Source organism: Bidens hawaiensis, unplaced genomic scaffold (assembly GCF_021521415.1).
Source record: "Bidens hawaiensis isolate Kalapana, Puna unplaced genomic scaffold, B.hawaiensis_p1.1 tig00017168_1, whole genome shotgun sequence".
Lineage (NCBI taxonomy): Eukaryota > Viridiplantae > Streptophyta > Magnoliopsida > Asterales > Asteraceae > Bidens > Bidens hawaiensis.
This window is the reverse complement of record NW_027492600.1, coordinates 258787-276338: the sequence shown is the minus strand read 5'-3', so window position 1 is coordinate 276338 and position 17552 is coordinate 258787. Positions and strand designations below refer to the sequence as shown.

Sequence of the window (17552 nt, the reverse complement as noted above, 5' to 3'; positions counted from 1 at the left end):
ACTCTTATACATAGTAGGCTATGTGTCTCATTTTGATGACGCTAGAAAAAATATAAACTTGAAAATACAAGGAAAAATGTATGCATACATGAAGAGTTCTTGGTGAAGAAGAAAGTTTTAAAGACCCATATGTTGAGAACCTGTAGAGATGAGTTTCTCTATTCACTTCCTCTACGTTTTCATTCTTTTTATTTTTCCACAAGTTCTAACACTATAATTTACATGATGTAACCTCGGGCACATGGACATCTCCGGCAGTCAAAATGCTTCGACTGTTATACCCTTGGAGACAAACGCGTTGTCTTATGTAGAGGCGCAAAATCTGTTTTAAGGGAAGCGTGTTGAACAGATGCCTCAGCCTCAACTGTCAATTTTTGTTTTTGTTCATTCTTGCAGCTAAAGAAACTACTAGAAGCCGTTGTTGTGGTAAAAATTGGAAATTTTATTTTTTAAGTTCTTGTCAGGGAGAATACAAGAAATGTTGCTGAATAACAAGTTGAAGACTTTATCATTTGAAGATCTTAAGTTGAATCATTTAACATATTTGTTATGTTATTTTATTGTTTATTTTTATTTTGTATTACGGTATTTGTACTACTTATTTTCTCATGTTAATAACGAGAGTATATTTATTATTTGTATTAATTTTAATATATAAAGTGTCCCATATTCCTACAATTGGGTTTCAGATTTGCCCCAAAAATGTAAATCCATTGATGCTCAGCGGAATTGTTGTTTTCCGATCTTGGTTTGAGTTTTTACGATCTTGATGTTGTAGAAATTGATAGTGGCTTAGTGGGTATAAGGAATTAGGGTTTGCCAATCGGTAATGATGTTGGGGGAAAGGTGGTTCGTATTTCGTATAAGGATTAAAAAGATTATTTATATAATATAAATGAGCAAAAAATAAATAAAATATTAAATAAACTGAAGACGGTTTTACTCTTTATTTAACGTTAAAAGATAACAAAGTTAGTGATTTGAATGATATTGGCAAACATTGAGAAACCTCAATGGTCCAGTTAAAAAAATTAAACTATTTGGACGAAACTCATATATTTGAACAAACCTCAGGGATGATTTTGACACTTTACTCTATATTTTATTTAAATAAAGGCATTGTTAATACTTATGAAACTGCACTTAAAAGTTAGACGGAGCATATAGGAACCTCATTATCACATAGGCATCAGCTGTTTTGTTCATTTAGATCTGAATGAGTTAGATCTGAATAAGCATCTGTCCTATTCAGCAACAACATGTGTCTGACTTATTCATACATAATTTAGTTCCTACAGGGTTTCCAGGAGTGCCCGAAGCCGATACAATGCGTTCTCCCTCCTACTCGACAAGCCCCCAAACGTATACTTCTCTTCGGATCTGCTGTAAAAATGTCAAAGGCGGACCGTTATCGACTTCTTGGTTTTCTTGGACTACGTCAAGCGGGCACAACTCGCCTCTCGTGACGCATAGTGTCAAGCTGCCACCCGCACCTCGGATTACAGGCAAGATGTAATATTCTGTCCCGGACCGAAGCAAGTGTCTTCATCAATGTCGCGAACTGGATCCGGTGATTCTTGGCCTAAAGTACACGAGATTGTGGAGAGAAGAAGAAAAAGGAACATTGTATTCATCTTCATTTGATGTTAGTTTCTATAAAGATGTATAGTATTGTTGTAGGTGTGCATGTATTGCATGTGATGCAGGGCTGTTCAAAAAGCTCGAGCTCGTGGTTCGCTCGATAAAAGCCTGAATAAAACTAGATATAAAAAGTTGATTTGAAACATTCTGAGCTGATTTAGATCATTTTTGTAACCGAGCTAGAGCCTAACTAAGTTGCATTGCTTAATTTCGAGCGCGAGCTCGAAACCACTTTGGCTCGACTCGGGCTCGACTCGTAAACAGCCCTCAGCACAAGTACGATCCTGATCCTAACACTATCAACTTGAATATCTGAGTTAGGCGTGTACCTTTGAATAATATTTTAAGATGATGAATGAGTCTTGTAGATGTCAAATTCACTTAAAACTATAAGTTTTGTTCTGTTTTTTTTAGTGGACTCTTGTACAATAACTAAATATACTTATTTTGATATAAATGTTAAGTTTTTATATAAAGGATTGATATCTGAAAATCATTTTAGAAAGGCTTATTAACGAAACCTGGTAAAAACCAAGTACGCTATAAAGAAATCAATGGCCTAAAATCAATGAACTTTTTGTATGATAAGAAGAATTTGTATCCAACCCTTTTTAAACCATTGCAAGTTAATTTATGCATGTAGATATGAGTAAGTTAATTTATTATTTTCTTGAAAACCATAATTTATCCAAATATATTAAGCCATTACAAAAAGGATTATATTCATTTTTGTTAATAAGAATAAGATTAATATGGTTGGTATAGTCTTTTTCTCTTTTGCATTTTCACTTATTAAATTACTAATAATAAATCACATTTCTACCCATTAGTCAAGAAATATTATGGTAGCGGAGAGGCATTTCAGTTCAGTATATAAGTCAACAAGCAAGATATAATGACAAGAAAGACAAGTTCTATTAAAAATAACCAGTTGGTTTTTTCGAGCGACATCGCAAGAATTCAGTAAGTATCAGCTCGGCTCGTCAATCCATCAGCAATACTTGCTATACCAACCGAAAAAGAACACAAATAACAGAATTATGATATACCAAAATTATGTCTGGCACATGTTTTAATTCGAAGTTTCACAGTGTACCATACTCATACGTACTATCTTAAAATATTTTATTTCCTTTACAATAATGTTTTTGATTCGGGAGCTGTTTGGTAGCCTTTTAATGGTCATTAAGAGATAACATTTTAACCATTCAGACTTAATGTTACCTCTTAACCATTAAGAAGGTATCAAACAGCCCCTTACTTAACAATGAGTTGATTTAATGTTATCACAGTGTAGAAATCCTCGCTATGATTCGGTTTAAATAACTGTAAAAGACACTAATAGTAAACAGATAGGCTTGTAAATGAACTGAATGAACATGAACAAGAGCATGTTTTGATGTTCGTGTTCGTTTATTTAGCTTTAAACGAACACGAACACGGGCACTTGATCAAACAGGTATTTGTGTTCATATTCGTTCATTTAAAAAATAAGCAAATAAGCATGTCCGTATTCGTTTATATTCGTTCATTTAAAATCTTAACGAAAATTTCACGAATATAAACGAGCATAACTGAACAAAGATAAAAGATCATAACGTAAACAAACACAAACGAAGATGGTTCAATTAAAGTTCATTCAAAAATGAACATAAATGAAAGAACGAAACATGTGCTCAAATTCACCTACGTACAAAAAGCTTGCAGCTCGTGGCTCGCTCAATGAAATCTCAAATAAAATTATCTAAAAAAAACTTGATTTGAAACGACCAGAAGTGAGCTGGCTCATTTTTTAGGGTTGGTCTGGATATCTGTTTAAGACACGATAAGACCTGTTAATCAAAAAATTGTGGTATGCGATTTTTTTTATTTTCTTAAATAATTGAAATTTGTAGGCCTGACTCCATTATATAGACATATAAAGTGGATAAACGAGCCGTATTCATGTTTGTTACTTACGTTTAGTGCGTCGTTTTGAACCTGTTAGGACATGAATTGCCAGCGACATTTTTGTAACTGAACCAAAATCGACCTTGGCTCAGCTCGAGTCATGACTCGGCACATTTTACTTGAATCTCTCTCGAGTTCATTAAACCATATATTTTTAAGTAACTGAAAAAATAACGAATTGTTGAACCTCCAAATGTCCATTTCCTGCCACTCTTTCATCATCATCTCCCCCACCCGGTTTTCCTTCCATATCCGGACCCGCCCGATTGATAATTTGACCCGATCCAAACTACACCTCGTCTTCCTTCCATTGTGAAATGCAAAACAACAAAAACTACTCGCCATTGTTGCTGCTCAACATTAATGCCACCACTTGCTTCATCACCCCCTCAGGTTTCTCTTTATTGTTGATTACACGATCCAATTTGCCTTCTAATTTCTCTGATTTTAGTGAACTCAGATTTTGATTATTTAAGCATTGACCTTTAAATACTCAAATAACTAGAATTAGTTTTGTTGCCGCTTTTATTTTTTTTAGAACTGCGAATTTCTCCAAATTTAGAGAGCCCGATGCCCCACACTGGCGTTGTCTTAACCGGGCTCACGCTGGCTTCGGAGTTTGGCTTGGGCGTTCCCTCGGGAAACCATACCGCGGACTGCCACTTGACAACCGTTGTGCCACCACAAGAGCAGAAGTCTCTGGCATAACACACGGTGGGATGAAAACCCGGGTGGGCTCAGGATTCGAACCGACAACCTTTGCACAAGGCCTAGCTCAAATCCTTCGTTGTCAATATCCACCCAAATATGACACAAGTGGGATTAGAACTTGAGTCTCCACTGGAGAACCCAAGCCTCTTACCACTAGGCCACAAGTGGGGGATGTTGCCGTTATTATTAATATGCTTTTATGGACCCCTATATATTAAACTGAATATTTGACTTCTTAATAGTTAAATGATCATTTTTATGCCACAATGACTATCAAGTGGCAGCCAACGGTATGGTTTTCGGAGGGAACGCCCAAGCCAAACTCTAAAGCCAGAGTGGGCCCAGTCAAGACAACATAGTCTGGCCAGAGTGGGGCAACGGGCTCTCCCGATTGGAGAGTGCGGTAGTCTAAACACACACACACAAAAAGTCGTCGTTATGAAAAAAAGATGATAAATTTAAATTCTTTATGATCATTGTTAATTATTTGCAGGATAGCCTATCCTACTCTCGGGCATACTGGGTCACTAGATCAATAATTGCTTGGGATGTAGATGTTGGTGGTGGTTCGTGTGTTTTATACTCTAGTAAATCCGCGGCGTTATCTGTTTCAGGAAACGGAATCGAAGGTATGTGCTCTACTTATACTTGATTCTGGATTATGCTCATTTTGATTTTGTTTTAAATTGATTTAGAATCCATTAACATATAATTAATCGCGTATAGTCAATCGCATTTCACCTCAAACAGGCTGTGATTTGAGTATTGAGCTTGAGAGACATGGCCAGCAGCTTCCAGAAAATGTAAGATAATTATGTTTGACAACATTATATAGTGTATAACTATTCATAACTTTATTTTCGCTATTAAATTATCCAGGTGAGAGATAAGTTTCCTCATATAAAAGATTATAAGGCTTTTAAGGTCCCTGAAGCTTTGGATCTTAAAAGTATTCTCAAAGATCAACTAGCTGTTGCTTTATTTGACTGTAAGCATATACGCATAAACATAATACCTTAAATTCATACTTGACTGTAAGTATATATGCATAAACACTTATGCTACAATTGCAGCCAATGGACAATGAATTAATGTTACTGGTTTGCAGCTACCTGGTGTGATTGATGACAATTTCTCTTATACGGGCCCACTTGGTGCTATTTTCTCTAATGAAGTTATCTCCTTTTATCTTTGGGCTCCAACCGCTCAAGTAACTTTACTTCTTCTTTCTGCCTTAGCTTGAATTATGTAATTTTATTCTTGGGGTTGTTTGGGCGTGTGTTTTGGAAGCTATTGTCTGATAATTTAATAATCAGAAACCAGCTTTAGTAGAAGTATAATTGGTGTATCAGATAATCAAATGTTTGACAAATACTGATCATTTAAAACAACACAAAATCTCATATTTGTGAGAAAGTAAGAGACATAATGGAATGACATCAAATGTATCTCGAATCTACTTAAAAACTGAAATGAAACTCACTATTTAACCACCAAATATAGCAAAGTCTGTTTATTCAAACATTAGGTTGCAATAATCAGTTCTAATAAGCAAGTCCTTTAATGGAGCTAAATGGCTAATCAGGTTCATGTGTGTCTTAAAACAGGATGTACGTGCACACATTTATAACAAGCCCTCTGGTGGTGAAGCCCTAGAGATTGTCCAGCTTAAGGAATCCAACGGTGTTTGGAGTGCTAATGTTCCAAGAAGTTGGGAAGGATGTTATTATGTGTATGAAGTATCTGTTTACCATCCTAGCCCCTTGCAGATAGAAAAGTGTTTTGCAAATGACCCTTATTCCAGAGGGTATGTTTGTTTAACCATCTATGCCTTTGCAAGTTCTTGTGTTTTTTTCTCTAATATTTTCTTGTTTTGGGCTTCCGGTAGACTTTCAGGTGATGGAAAATGGACGTTTATTGTCAACCTTGATTCTGATGCATTAAAACCTCATAAATGGGATGATTTGGGAGATGAGAAGCCTGATATTGCAGATTTTTCTGATATTAGTATCTATGAACTGCATATTAGAGATTTCAGGTGTGTTAACACTTTACTAAGCAGAAAAACAGAAGAAAAGGATTTATTTGTTAAAATTGTTTGTTTGATTCATACGGCGCTAATGACTCTACCGTGGATCCTGAAACTTGTGGAGGGTATCTTGCCTTCACTTCTCAGGTAGATTTTTATTCCCTGTTTTAACAATTTAAAAAACATACATTCAAAATTAATGTTATAATATTTTGTTAAAAGGATTCTGCTGGTGTACTTCATTTAAAAAAATTATCAGATGCTGGCCTCACACATATTCATCTGCTGCCAACCTTCATTATAATTATTAAAAAAATCTATTGTAATGATCATAAGCTACTAACTCTTTGTAAAAAGAACTGAAAGTTTCAAAAGAGTTAAATCTTTTTTGTGGTTGCCATGAAAAAGATCAGATATGGAGGTGCTCAAATCTCTTCCACCGGATTCTGATGAGCAACAAGAATACATCACCGCCATCCAAAATGAAGATGGATACAACTGGGGGTAATTCATGCATTCTCTCTAATTTCTTACAAGTGAGAATTATTTTTGTCATGTGGAAAGCTAAATTTTTTTTGCAATTTTTCAACAAAAAGTTATAATCCTGTTCTTTGGGGAGTCCCTAAAGGAAGCTATGCAACTAATCCTAATGGTCCATGCCGTATAATAGAGTTCCGGAAGATGGTGCAGGTTATTATATACATCTTTCCATTGCAATTTTTCCTTTAATTAAAAAACTATAATCCTTTTCTTGGGTGTTGATTATATAACCAATTGCAGGCACTTAACCGTATAGGCCTTCGGGTTGTGTTGGATGTTGTTTATAATCATTTACATGGAAATGGACCTGTAGATGATAATTCTGTACTTGACAAGGTTCTTCATTTAACTCTATGCTTGAAAACTTTACAAATGAAGTGTTGACTTGTTTTGAATTCTTTGTAGATTGTTCCAGGTTATTACTTAAGAAGGAATGCAGATGGTTTCATTGAGAACAGTACATGTGTGAATAACACTGCTAGTGAGCATTTTATGGTTGACCGATTAATAGTTGATGACATCTTAAACTGGGTAGTCAACTATAAGGTAATATTACCATGATACCCTTTTTTATGCGCTGCAATTTTATATGTTTGACCTTTGTAGGATCAAATAACATAAGTTTTAGGCATCATACTATGAAAATTAGTCATCTGGTTTTAATATATTATTATTATTACTATTATTTATTTTTAAAGTTTCTAACTATCAACTACATGGATCTCTTGCAGATTGATGGCTTCCGATTTGATCTTATGGGTCATTTGATGAAAAGTACCATGGTAAGAGAAACGACTATCAGCCAAATTTCTTATATGCCTTAGTAATGACAACACAGAAAATCAGAAAAATCATGTGGGTCCCGAACAATATTATCAGTTTTTCATAATAATTACAGTTGAGTGGGAAGTAAACAAAAAAGGAGACTTTCAAAACGATACGTAATGTCTTTTTCTTGTAACAGATGAAAGCTAAGAGTGTGCTCAAGAACTTGTCAAGGGACAAAGACAAAATTGACGGTTCTAGTATTTTCTTGTAAGAATGAAGCACCCACCCTCTAATCTAAATAATTTGTATACATTTGACTTTAATATATCTTTTAATTTGCTTAATTTTTTTTTTTTTAAGATATGGTGAAGGTTGGGATTTTGGTGAAGTGGCAAATAATGGACGGGGGATAAACGCATCACAATTGAATCTAGGTGGAAGTGGAATTGGGAGGTATGCGCTACATTATAATGTAATATCCATTTTCTTTATTAAAAATGACTGAATTTTAATATGGGAATTGATTGATATATTTTATTCAGCTTTAATGACCGAATTCGGGATCCATTGCTTAGTGGGTCTCCATTTGGTCATCCTCTGCAACAGGGTTTCATCACAGGATTATCTTTGCAAGTAATGCTAATGTATCATTTTATTTCTCTCTTTTAGTTATTTTATTATGTAGTGTTGTATCTTATTTAGCCAAAAGATTACAACTTTGTTCAATGGTAACCTTTTTAACAGCCAAATGGTCATGACCATGGTACAGAGGCTAATGCAGCGCGTATGCTTGCTTTATCAAAGGATCACATTCAGGTACTTAAATACCCTCCACAAATAATAGTTCTCTTGATATGCTTTGTTTTCAAGTATTAACCATTTTAACTTTTTAGGTTGGAATGGCTGCAAACCTGAAGGATTTTGTGCTAACAAATTGCGACGGTCAAGAGGTAAGGCGTACATATCAAGTTTTTACTATACTTTGATCATTTTATTTTTAATATATTTTTGTTTTAGGTTAAAGGGTCAGAAATTTCAACTTATGGTGGAACTCCTGTTGCTTATGCTTCACAACCAGTGGAAACAGTAAGATTTTGCTTATTTAGAAAGTGTATACTATTTCTCTTTGATTGAATAGTTAACTTCTGATATCAAGTGGTGATTCCTTTATTTATTATATATATATATATATATATATATATATATTTGCAGATTAACTATGTGTCTGCTCATGACAATGAGACCCTCTTTGATATTATTAGTTTAAAGGTACACTAAATCAAGCTTGTACAAAACTAAGTGTTTTATATTCTGTTCTAACTAACTCGTTCATGTCAAAATACACCCATGGAAATTTCTGTTGATGAGAGGTGCAGGATAAACCATTTGGCAACAAGTATCATAGCACTTTCCCAGTTTGTGAAATTTTCATATAAAAATGATTTTTTTTAACTCTTCCTAAAAGAATAAACCATTTTGAACCTATTATTTCATATTGTCATAACAAAGGGGTACAAATGACAAATTGCCAGGGTGTTCCATTTTTTCATTGTGGAGATGAGATACTACGTTCTAAGTCTTTGGACCGTGACTCGTATAATTCTGGTGACTGGTTTAACAGGCACGATTTCTATTCCCTTTCAAATTTTCTTGTTACATAAAAAATAAATATAAATCCCACTATCTTAACTTTGATATAATATATACAAATCCGTCTTTACAGGATAGATTTTAGTTACAACTCAAATAATTGGGGTGTTGGCCTTCCTCCAAAAGAGAAGAATGAAAAGAGCTGGCCATTGTAAGATTGTCGACTATAGTAACGAGAATGAGCAAATAGAAAAATAAAGTTGAAATTTGCTAAAGAAATAATTGTTTATTGACACTTGAAATATTTTCTTGTTCAGAATCAAACCAAGATTAGCTTCCCCATCATTCAAGCCTCATAAAAGTCACATATTATCTGCACTCGAGAATTTTCAAAATCTGTTGCTTATCAGATACTCTTCAGTTCTTTTCCGCTTAAGGACTGCAAATGCTATCCAGGTCAGCATCACCATGAATATTTTGATTTAATGAAATCTTGAGAAATCACATATAAGTTCGACCACGTACTCATGAATTGGTCAATTTGGTCAAACGGGTTGAAAGTCAACCAAAGTGTATTTTTAATGCATTCTCTAAATCATTATATTCAGAAACTGGATTTTTTTTCAAATAATAAAGAGTTTATAATCATATTTGGCACACTGAATTACGTCCAGGAGCGAGTACGATTCCACAACACTGGTCTATCACATGTCCCAGGTGTCATAGTGATGAGTATTGAAGATGGCCATGAAGGCGTTCCAGGGTTGACCCGTCTTGACCCAATGTGAGCGATCTTTTAATATATATTACTAATTAATTATTAAATGTCATTTGATCATCAACTCAAGACTTTACTTTTTTTCATAACAGCTATTCATACGTTGTGGTCATTATTAATGCTTCCCCGAGTGACATCTTGTTCACAAGTCCTGTATTACGTGGGAAAGCTCTACAGTTGCACCCAGTGCAGGTGCGGTTTTTTAGAATTAAAACACCATGCTTGTATTTATTTATTTCATTAAAGGTTTTTATCCTGCAATTGTTTGTTCGTGCAGATGAAGTCAACTGATGATTCAGTGAAGAATTCAGCATATGATACATCATCTGGATGCTTTCCTTCAAGGACAACTTCTGTTTTTGTTGAGCCTCGCAACACTCAAGAGTAGATTTTAAATGAGTTGACTTTTGAGGTCAAATCTGTTTTCCTTTTAATCAAACTGATGCATGTGTTTCTACATATTCAACTTGAATAAGAAATGTTTCTGTAGTGTTTGTCATAAACTTGAATCTTAATAAAAAAATCATTCGAAAACGAATAAATTTCGTATCAACATTGAAGTCAAAACCGGCTGTTTGACCTCAAAAGTCAAATTTATGGGCATGCTAAATTTTGGTTACTTGTAAAATAAGCTTGCCATGGATCCTGACCAAGTGATTTATTATAGCCAGTGTATTCTCATTCTTGCCAAAATGCATATCCACTTGTAAAGTACAAGTGGGAAATGCATGCGTATTCAAGTTGGAATCTATAGATTGTTCAGACTTTGTAAGCTAGTAAGCTACTAATTATATCATTATTATATATATATAACAATTAATTGTAATGTTTGGTGCTGCTGGATCCTTATTGGTCCATGTGACACCAATCATGTATGACCACTTTAGTTTTTTTTTTTTTGTTAAGTTTTGGTTCGTAACAAACGTAATACGGAGTAAAAATCCACCGAATGCCGCTTTATTTTTGTTCTCATACCGGTACTGTAACGAATGTGACGGAAACCGATCAAATATGCGTAGATTCACCGCCTCAATGTCCAGAATTAACAATCGTCAAGTTTATCGATCGACGCCACTCTATTGGTACACCTCAATTTTAATAATTTTTAGTTTTAATTCCGGTACAATAATGCACCAAAACCGACCGAATTCTCATTGACTTACCGCCTCAATGCTTGGGACTGACAATGCTTGGGTTGTATTCCTGCCCGGCGCAACGTGCTGTGGGAAACACTAGTTATAATATAGTGGAAGTTAACTCCTGCTTAGTTGTGAGTATTGATCAGACTTTTTAAGCTACTAATTATATATATTACAATTTCAAACTTTCTGTTGTATTGCTGTTTGTATCATCTGCACATAATGTTGTATCCCATTCACCTCCTTTCCTTTATAATTTTGTGAAAATCAAGTAGTCAACTTCTGTTGATCAAGTTTTTTCAAAGATTAATAACATATAAAAATAAAGAAAAACTAAAAATTAAAAAAGTTAGTGTTTAAAAGTGGTTTTTATGAATTTTCATGTTAATGTTTGTTTTATGTAGGGGTGTGAATTTCTGGTACAAGATGAAAACATGACACGAACCTAACACGAAATGTGTAGGTTTGGGTTTGATATAAAATGGGTTCGGATGTTTTGGGTCAAACCGCTGAGGCGCTGACTCGTCTAGCTAAATGGGTCGAGTTCGGGTCAACTCAACGAGTTTGCGGATTAACTTGGTTAACCCATTTGATTTTACTTTATTTTATTTTAATGTATTTTATTATGTAATTAATTAAATTTGTTGGGTATCGGGTCAAGTTAAAATAAGAAGTATTGTTTTTGTAGGAAGAATAAGAAATAATCTAGTCTATTGATTTTGCATTTTAATGGTTGAGATTAATTTAAAAGAAAATTAAGTATAAAATTAAGTATAATAGGAAAAACCTATATTTGTTGATTTTCTCTCTCTACATGCAAAGCACATGCCAATTCTCCTCATCATTTTAAAACGCCAATAACTTTTGTATATGACATTTTTTAAGAAAATAATTTCACCATAATAACGAGCGTTCTTTTAACTTTAATATGTGTACCATATTGTTATATAAAAATAAAAAAAAAAAGTTAATGAGTTTTTTATACATTGTGTCATAAGTCATGATCATTGTGTTTTTTCTTCATCATTTTTTATAAATTTTTTTTTTATTTATTTTCGTTGTGTTTAACTATGTTTTATAAATTGTGTTTTTTTATTTATTTTCGTTATATATACAAATGTGTTTTAACATGGTTTTTTTTTTTTCATTGTTTTTCTTCTATTGTGTTTTTTAATCCATTTTGTTTTAATACATTGTTTTTTTTTCCTTTATTTTTTCATTGTGTCCTTGTGTTATTTTGTTAGTGTGTTTTTCTAATCCATTGTATTATTGTGTTTTTTTAATCCATTGTGTTACTATGTTTTAATATATTGTGTTTTTTTTTCATTGGATGTCATTGTGTTATTGTTTTTTCTATTTTGTTATTGTGTTTTTTTAATCCACTGTGTTATTGTGTTTTTAATCCATTGTGTTTTTTTTCTTTGTTTTTTCATCGTGTTATTGTGTTTTTTTAACCCATTGTGGTTATTGTGTTTTATCCTATCTTCAAACAGCCACTGTCATAATTAAACAAACTCTTCCAACACCACCACCAAGTCAAAATACTATCACCCTTGATTCCGAGGAGTCACCACCACGAACGACCACCGCCATCACCTATCTTGAGAACGAGATTGCTGAACGGGTTCACCGGAAGCAACAAAGCGTTTCCCGGCAAGTTGTGTTTTTCCGACGAGGTAACAGATCTTGGTAGTGGAGATGATGCAGAGGTGTAGAAAGGCGATGGAGATCTAGGAGATTGTGTACCGGCGGCGAGACGATGAAGATGGTGCTTGCCGGAAACCTGCAACTCGTTTTTCCGACGGGCAGACGATTCCGGCAGGTAGTTGGTTCGACACTGATGGTAGCGGAGGGTGGAGTGTGGTTGTTGTAGCGGCGGGAGGTGAAATGATGGATATGGTGCTCGCCGGAAACCTTCAACTCGTTTTTCCGGCAAGCAAAGGATTCCGGCGAGTCTGATGATGGCGGGGGTGGAGGTTGTGGTTGTCGTCACGGTGGCAGCGGAGTGACGACGGTGAACGGTGGAATGGTGACAGGTTTTTTGAGAGCTAGGGTGTTGAATTGTAGAAGGTGGGTAAAGATGTAAAAGGGTTTTTGATGTGTGGACCAAAATACCCCCTTCCTAGCCTTCTTAGAAAAACTAATCTTCTTATTTGAACCCAACATCTTATGATAGAACTAAAACTAAAAACGAAATTGTGATGATATTTTATAATTTAAAATTGCTTTATACAAATTTATATATAGATAGATAGACAGGGGGCGGTTAACGTACGCTAATACACTATCGTACATTAGGTACACGAGGATACATAACGTACAATTATACGCGATTAATTATTAAATACAATTATACGATACTATACGCCGGTTATCAAAAGGGTATTTCTGTCCAGAACGTCCAAGTATACTTGATTAAATATATTCTTCAATTCCCCAAATCTCTGTTCTTCAAAATTCCGCCATTACATACAAAATGGAGGTCAATCGACAATCGAAAGCAAACCCTACGTCAAACGTTCGGATTACTAAGGTGAACAAGGAACGTAGGTTGAAAATTAACGATAGACCACAAAAACTGCAAAATCAAGTAATTATAATACGTTTCTGTTTATGGGTAGAGGTTTATGTTTAAAGGAACGTATTATGAGATTCTTTAGTTGCATACGCCAATTTGATTTTCGCTGTGTGTAGACGAGCATATTAGTTCAACTGAGATGATGTAAAAAGCAATTTTGTTGTGGTTTTCAAACAGATGTGTATTAGAAAACGTTTTACCAAAACGTATTAGCAAACGAGTATTAGATGATCCCAAACGTTTTCAAACAGAAACGTATTAGAAAAACGTTTACCAAAACGTATTAGCAAACGAGTATTAGATGATACCTGCAAATAAAACCTCAAACCCTAATACATTATGCCAATACGTTCTGCTAATACTTTCTGCTAATACGTTCTACTAATACGTTCAAATCTTAAACGTTCAATGTCAAAAACCCATCATCCAGAACTCAAAATTGATCAATTGAAGCATCAAATTGATTATTAATTGAATCGATTTCAAAGATTAACCGATCAATTGGCTTCAATTTCAATTTGTTGATGTCACCGGCGAGCGGATTGGCGCCGGCGATTAAAGGGCGACTTTCGGGGTCATTTTTGGAGATGAGGCGGAGCTCGCATAAGGATTGGGTGCGGGTTTGTTCGGAAACGGAGCTGAGTTTGCCAACGAGAGGATTAGTGTAATTGTCATTTTTGGGTTTCTGAAAATCAACGGTTAGAAGTGTCGCGTACATAATGTACGACAAAGGATTATTGTATTTTATCCTTTATCTATATATATATATATTTGCTGTAAAAATATAATTTTAAGTATTAATATGTGAAAACTGAAAACAATAAAAAGTAAATAAAATTTCCTGGTCAAATGGGTTGTGTCCTGGTTAGACCTGCCAACTATGAACACAACCTGTTTGACAACTCTAGTTTATGTAGAATACACGAATATATAAATGTTGGATCCGATACAAAACATGTTTTATGTGAAAATGGTGAGAATATATTATTATGGTAAATATATTATTGTTATCTAAATTTAAAATAAAACACGGTATAATTGGTATTTAACTTTTATAATGATCTCATTATCCATGAAAATCGCTCCCTAAGTCCTAACAATCAGGCCATCAGTTAGAGTCAATCAAGAAGATGAAATCATTTTCAAAATTAAGCTGGTGTAATTAATATTAATATAATATAATAATTATTGATTGTTGTTTACAATATTCTTTAATTGATTTACTCAAGAGTATTGCGAAGAAGAATAAAAAGATGCAGTTAAAGGAGATGACACAGTAAGGAAATAGAGAAAAAAAACAATATACAGGTCGGTTAGTCTATGGTTTATGATATTTTCGTTTGAAATTAAAATATAAAAAATGAGGTTGTTTGAAGGTTTTTTATTGTGCTTTACATAGGCCTGTAAATGAGCCGAACTTTTAGTGAACCGTTAGTTGAGAGGGTTGTTAAATGAACGAACATGAACACATGTTTCATTCGTTTCTATATGTTCGTGAATATTCGTTTATTTAAGCTCGTCTATGTTTGTTTGTGTTCATTTATGTCCGCTTATATTTGTTTGTGTTTTTTTTATCTTTGTTCATATATGCTCATCTATATTCAATTATCTTTGTTCAATTATGATTTTAAATGAACGAACATAAACCAACACAAACGATTGAACATGTTCATGTTTTAGACAAATGAACAAAAACACAAATATTTGTGCGGTAAATTCATCTTAGGTCCTAATTTTTATGCAAGATTTATTATTATTAGGTAAATTCATCTTAGTTCCTAATTGTTACATGCATGATTCTGGTGGTTTGATAAACAAAAACTACATAATAAGCAATGGATTCTTATTTCCATAAAGGCAGAGTTTGGGAAATGGATTCCAGGATTCGGAATGTAGATAATGATAGACTAAGCAACTTGCCAGGCGATCTTATCCATAAAATACTAGCTCGCATGGACACTAAACATGCAGTCAGGACAAGTACTTTGTCATCTAGATGGAGGTATATCTGGACTTCAATGCCAAATCTCTATTTCTCAGATGAGCATTTTAATACGCACGAAAATTACTTAGAATTTGTTAAAGGTGTACTGTCTGCCCGAAATAATCAAATACAAGTGTCTTCCGTCACCCTCGCTGCACTTGGAAGGGTTGCTAACAAGGCGCTTGTTAACATAATTTCAAACATCATTTTGAACTATGCCGCATCCCACAATGTCCAACAACTTACTCTTAGAGGAATCACAATGACCTCATCCGCTCGGGACCTGCTAGCTTTAACAACATTGAATCTTAAAAATGTCAAGTTGTATGATGACAACTCTGCTGGTCTTTTCTCTGACTTTGTTAACTTGAAGAATCTCACCTTAAATTACTGCACACTGAAAAGAAGACCTGGTAGTAAATTCAATATATGTCATCCTGGACTATCTAATCTTACACTTGAAGGATGTTGCAGTCCTCTTACTGTGGTTACACCTCAACTCAAGAATCTTATCATAAAAAACCGAGAAGGAATACACGTGATTTCAGCACCTGACCTTGCCTCCTTGCGGTGTGAAGGTCATTATTATCCTTTGCAGCTTCCTGCTGATCTTCTTCATCTGGAGAAGGTGGAGATATCTTCTTTCCGACCCTTTGATGTCTTTGCTTTCAATCTGGACCTACCATCTGATGATAAAGCCAACGCACATAAAATTGTTTCCCTGCTTCAGCAGCTTCATATCGTCAAATTTCTTACACTCAACATGGAAATTATTGAGGTACGCTGTATTGGTCCTTAAGGTTATCGTTCGCGTCTAATATACTTACTAGATTGCATTATTAATTTTTATGTGTTTTTGCAGATTCTTTTTTCATCCGTGGAACTAATCTCACATCTGCCTTCTCCATTTGCCAACTTAAAGAGTTTAAAGATTCATCGAAAGATTTATTCTACTCAAAAAGAGCAAACACAACCAGAGGTAACTATGTGTACAGAAGTTAAAAACTATTTGTTCGACGGTTCTCCAGGCGCCACTTTCACAATGGTTTCACATGATCAGGTATGTGCGTACACCACCAAGTATATATTTATCTTTCATATAATCTACTTATTGCCCAACGTTCTTATTCAAGTATCGCGTATGCACTAAAATACTAAATATGTATTTAAACTGGGAGAGTATTTCTTAATGTATGCAGGAAAACACATAAGCTTAAGATTCAAGCCTACTGAACTCACACACTTCATATTTGTCTTTAATTTTTTTGATAACACATAAGCTTAAGGTCCAAGCTTATGTTAAAATTTAAAAAAAAAATACGTCGCCACTCAACTAAACATAAAAAAAGGAAAAAAAAATTCCTATGTGAAACAAAAAATTAAAAAAGTTAGAAAAACATGTTAAAACATTTAATTTGATAAAATATGAAAGTTGAGTAATTTAATTAGTACACTTTTTTAAGTTGAGCGACCTAATTGGAATATTTTTTAGACTTGGTTATTATTCTATGATATTAGAGGGGGATATGAAGATAGGCCGTCTTCAAAAACCTCTTAAATCACGTTTTCAATAATGTAATAGATAATTGACAGTTTAACAGTAAGGTTGATTTTCAAAAACCCAAAAAAAAAAATAATAATAACAAACATGTTACTAAAATGACTTATATAAAACACAAACAAAAGTTTTTTATATGAAAAAAATAACATTGATGGTAGGAACTGAACCCATAAAATCCATAGTCTTTAACACTTTCCATTCAACTAAAGAGTCATTTTGTAGGCTTTTGTGTTAAAACAAAATTATATATAAAATATAAATTTTATTTTTTTAACAATTATGG

General features: G+C 34.0%; 1 protein-coding gene and 1 pseudogene across 2 annotated transcripts; both read left to right on the top strand.

The window, feature by feature from the left end:
- Positions 1-3867: 3867 nt before the first annotated feature.
- On the top strand, positions 3868-10395 carry LOC143553358 (pullulanase 1, chloroplastic-like; annotated as a pseudogene). The gene is made up of 28 exons (XR_013138819.1): positions 3868-3984; positions 4796-4931; positions 5053-5105; positions 5182-5290; positions 5376-5512; positions 5910-6109; positions 6191-6339; positions 6417-6478; positions 6554-6653; positions 6709-6835; positions 6928-7021; positions 7112-7207; positions 7277-7417; positions 7603-7653; positions 7836-7906; positions 8000-8092; positions 8182-8272; positions 8384-8455; positions 8533-8589; positions 8657-8725; positions 8852-8909; positions 8982-9058; positions 9172-9260; positions 9363-9440; positions 9547-9685; positions 9904-10013; positions 10100-10199; positions 10285-10395. The product of XR_013138819.1 is annotated as a pullulanase 1, chloroplastic-like (transcript).
- Positions 10396-15595: 5200 nt separating this feature from the next.
- LOC143553376 (F-box/LRR-repeat protein At5g02910-like) lies at positions 15596-16919 on the top strand. Its single transcript, XM_077043388.1, has 3 exons — positions 15596-16486; positions 16571-16768; positions 16908-16919. Exons 1-3 carry the CDS (start codon positions 15596-15598, stop codon positions 16917-16919), a joined length of 1101 nt encoding a protein of 366 aa, XP_076899503.1.
- The last annotated feature ends 633 nt before the right edge of the window (positions 16920-17552 follow it).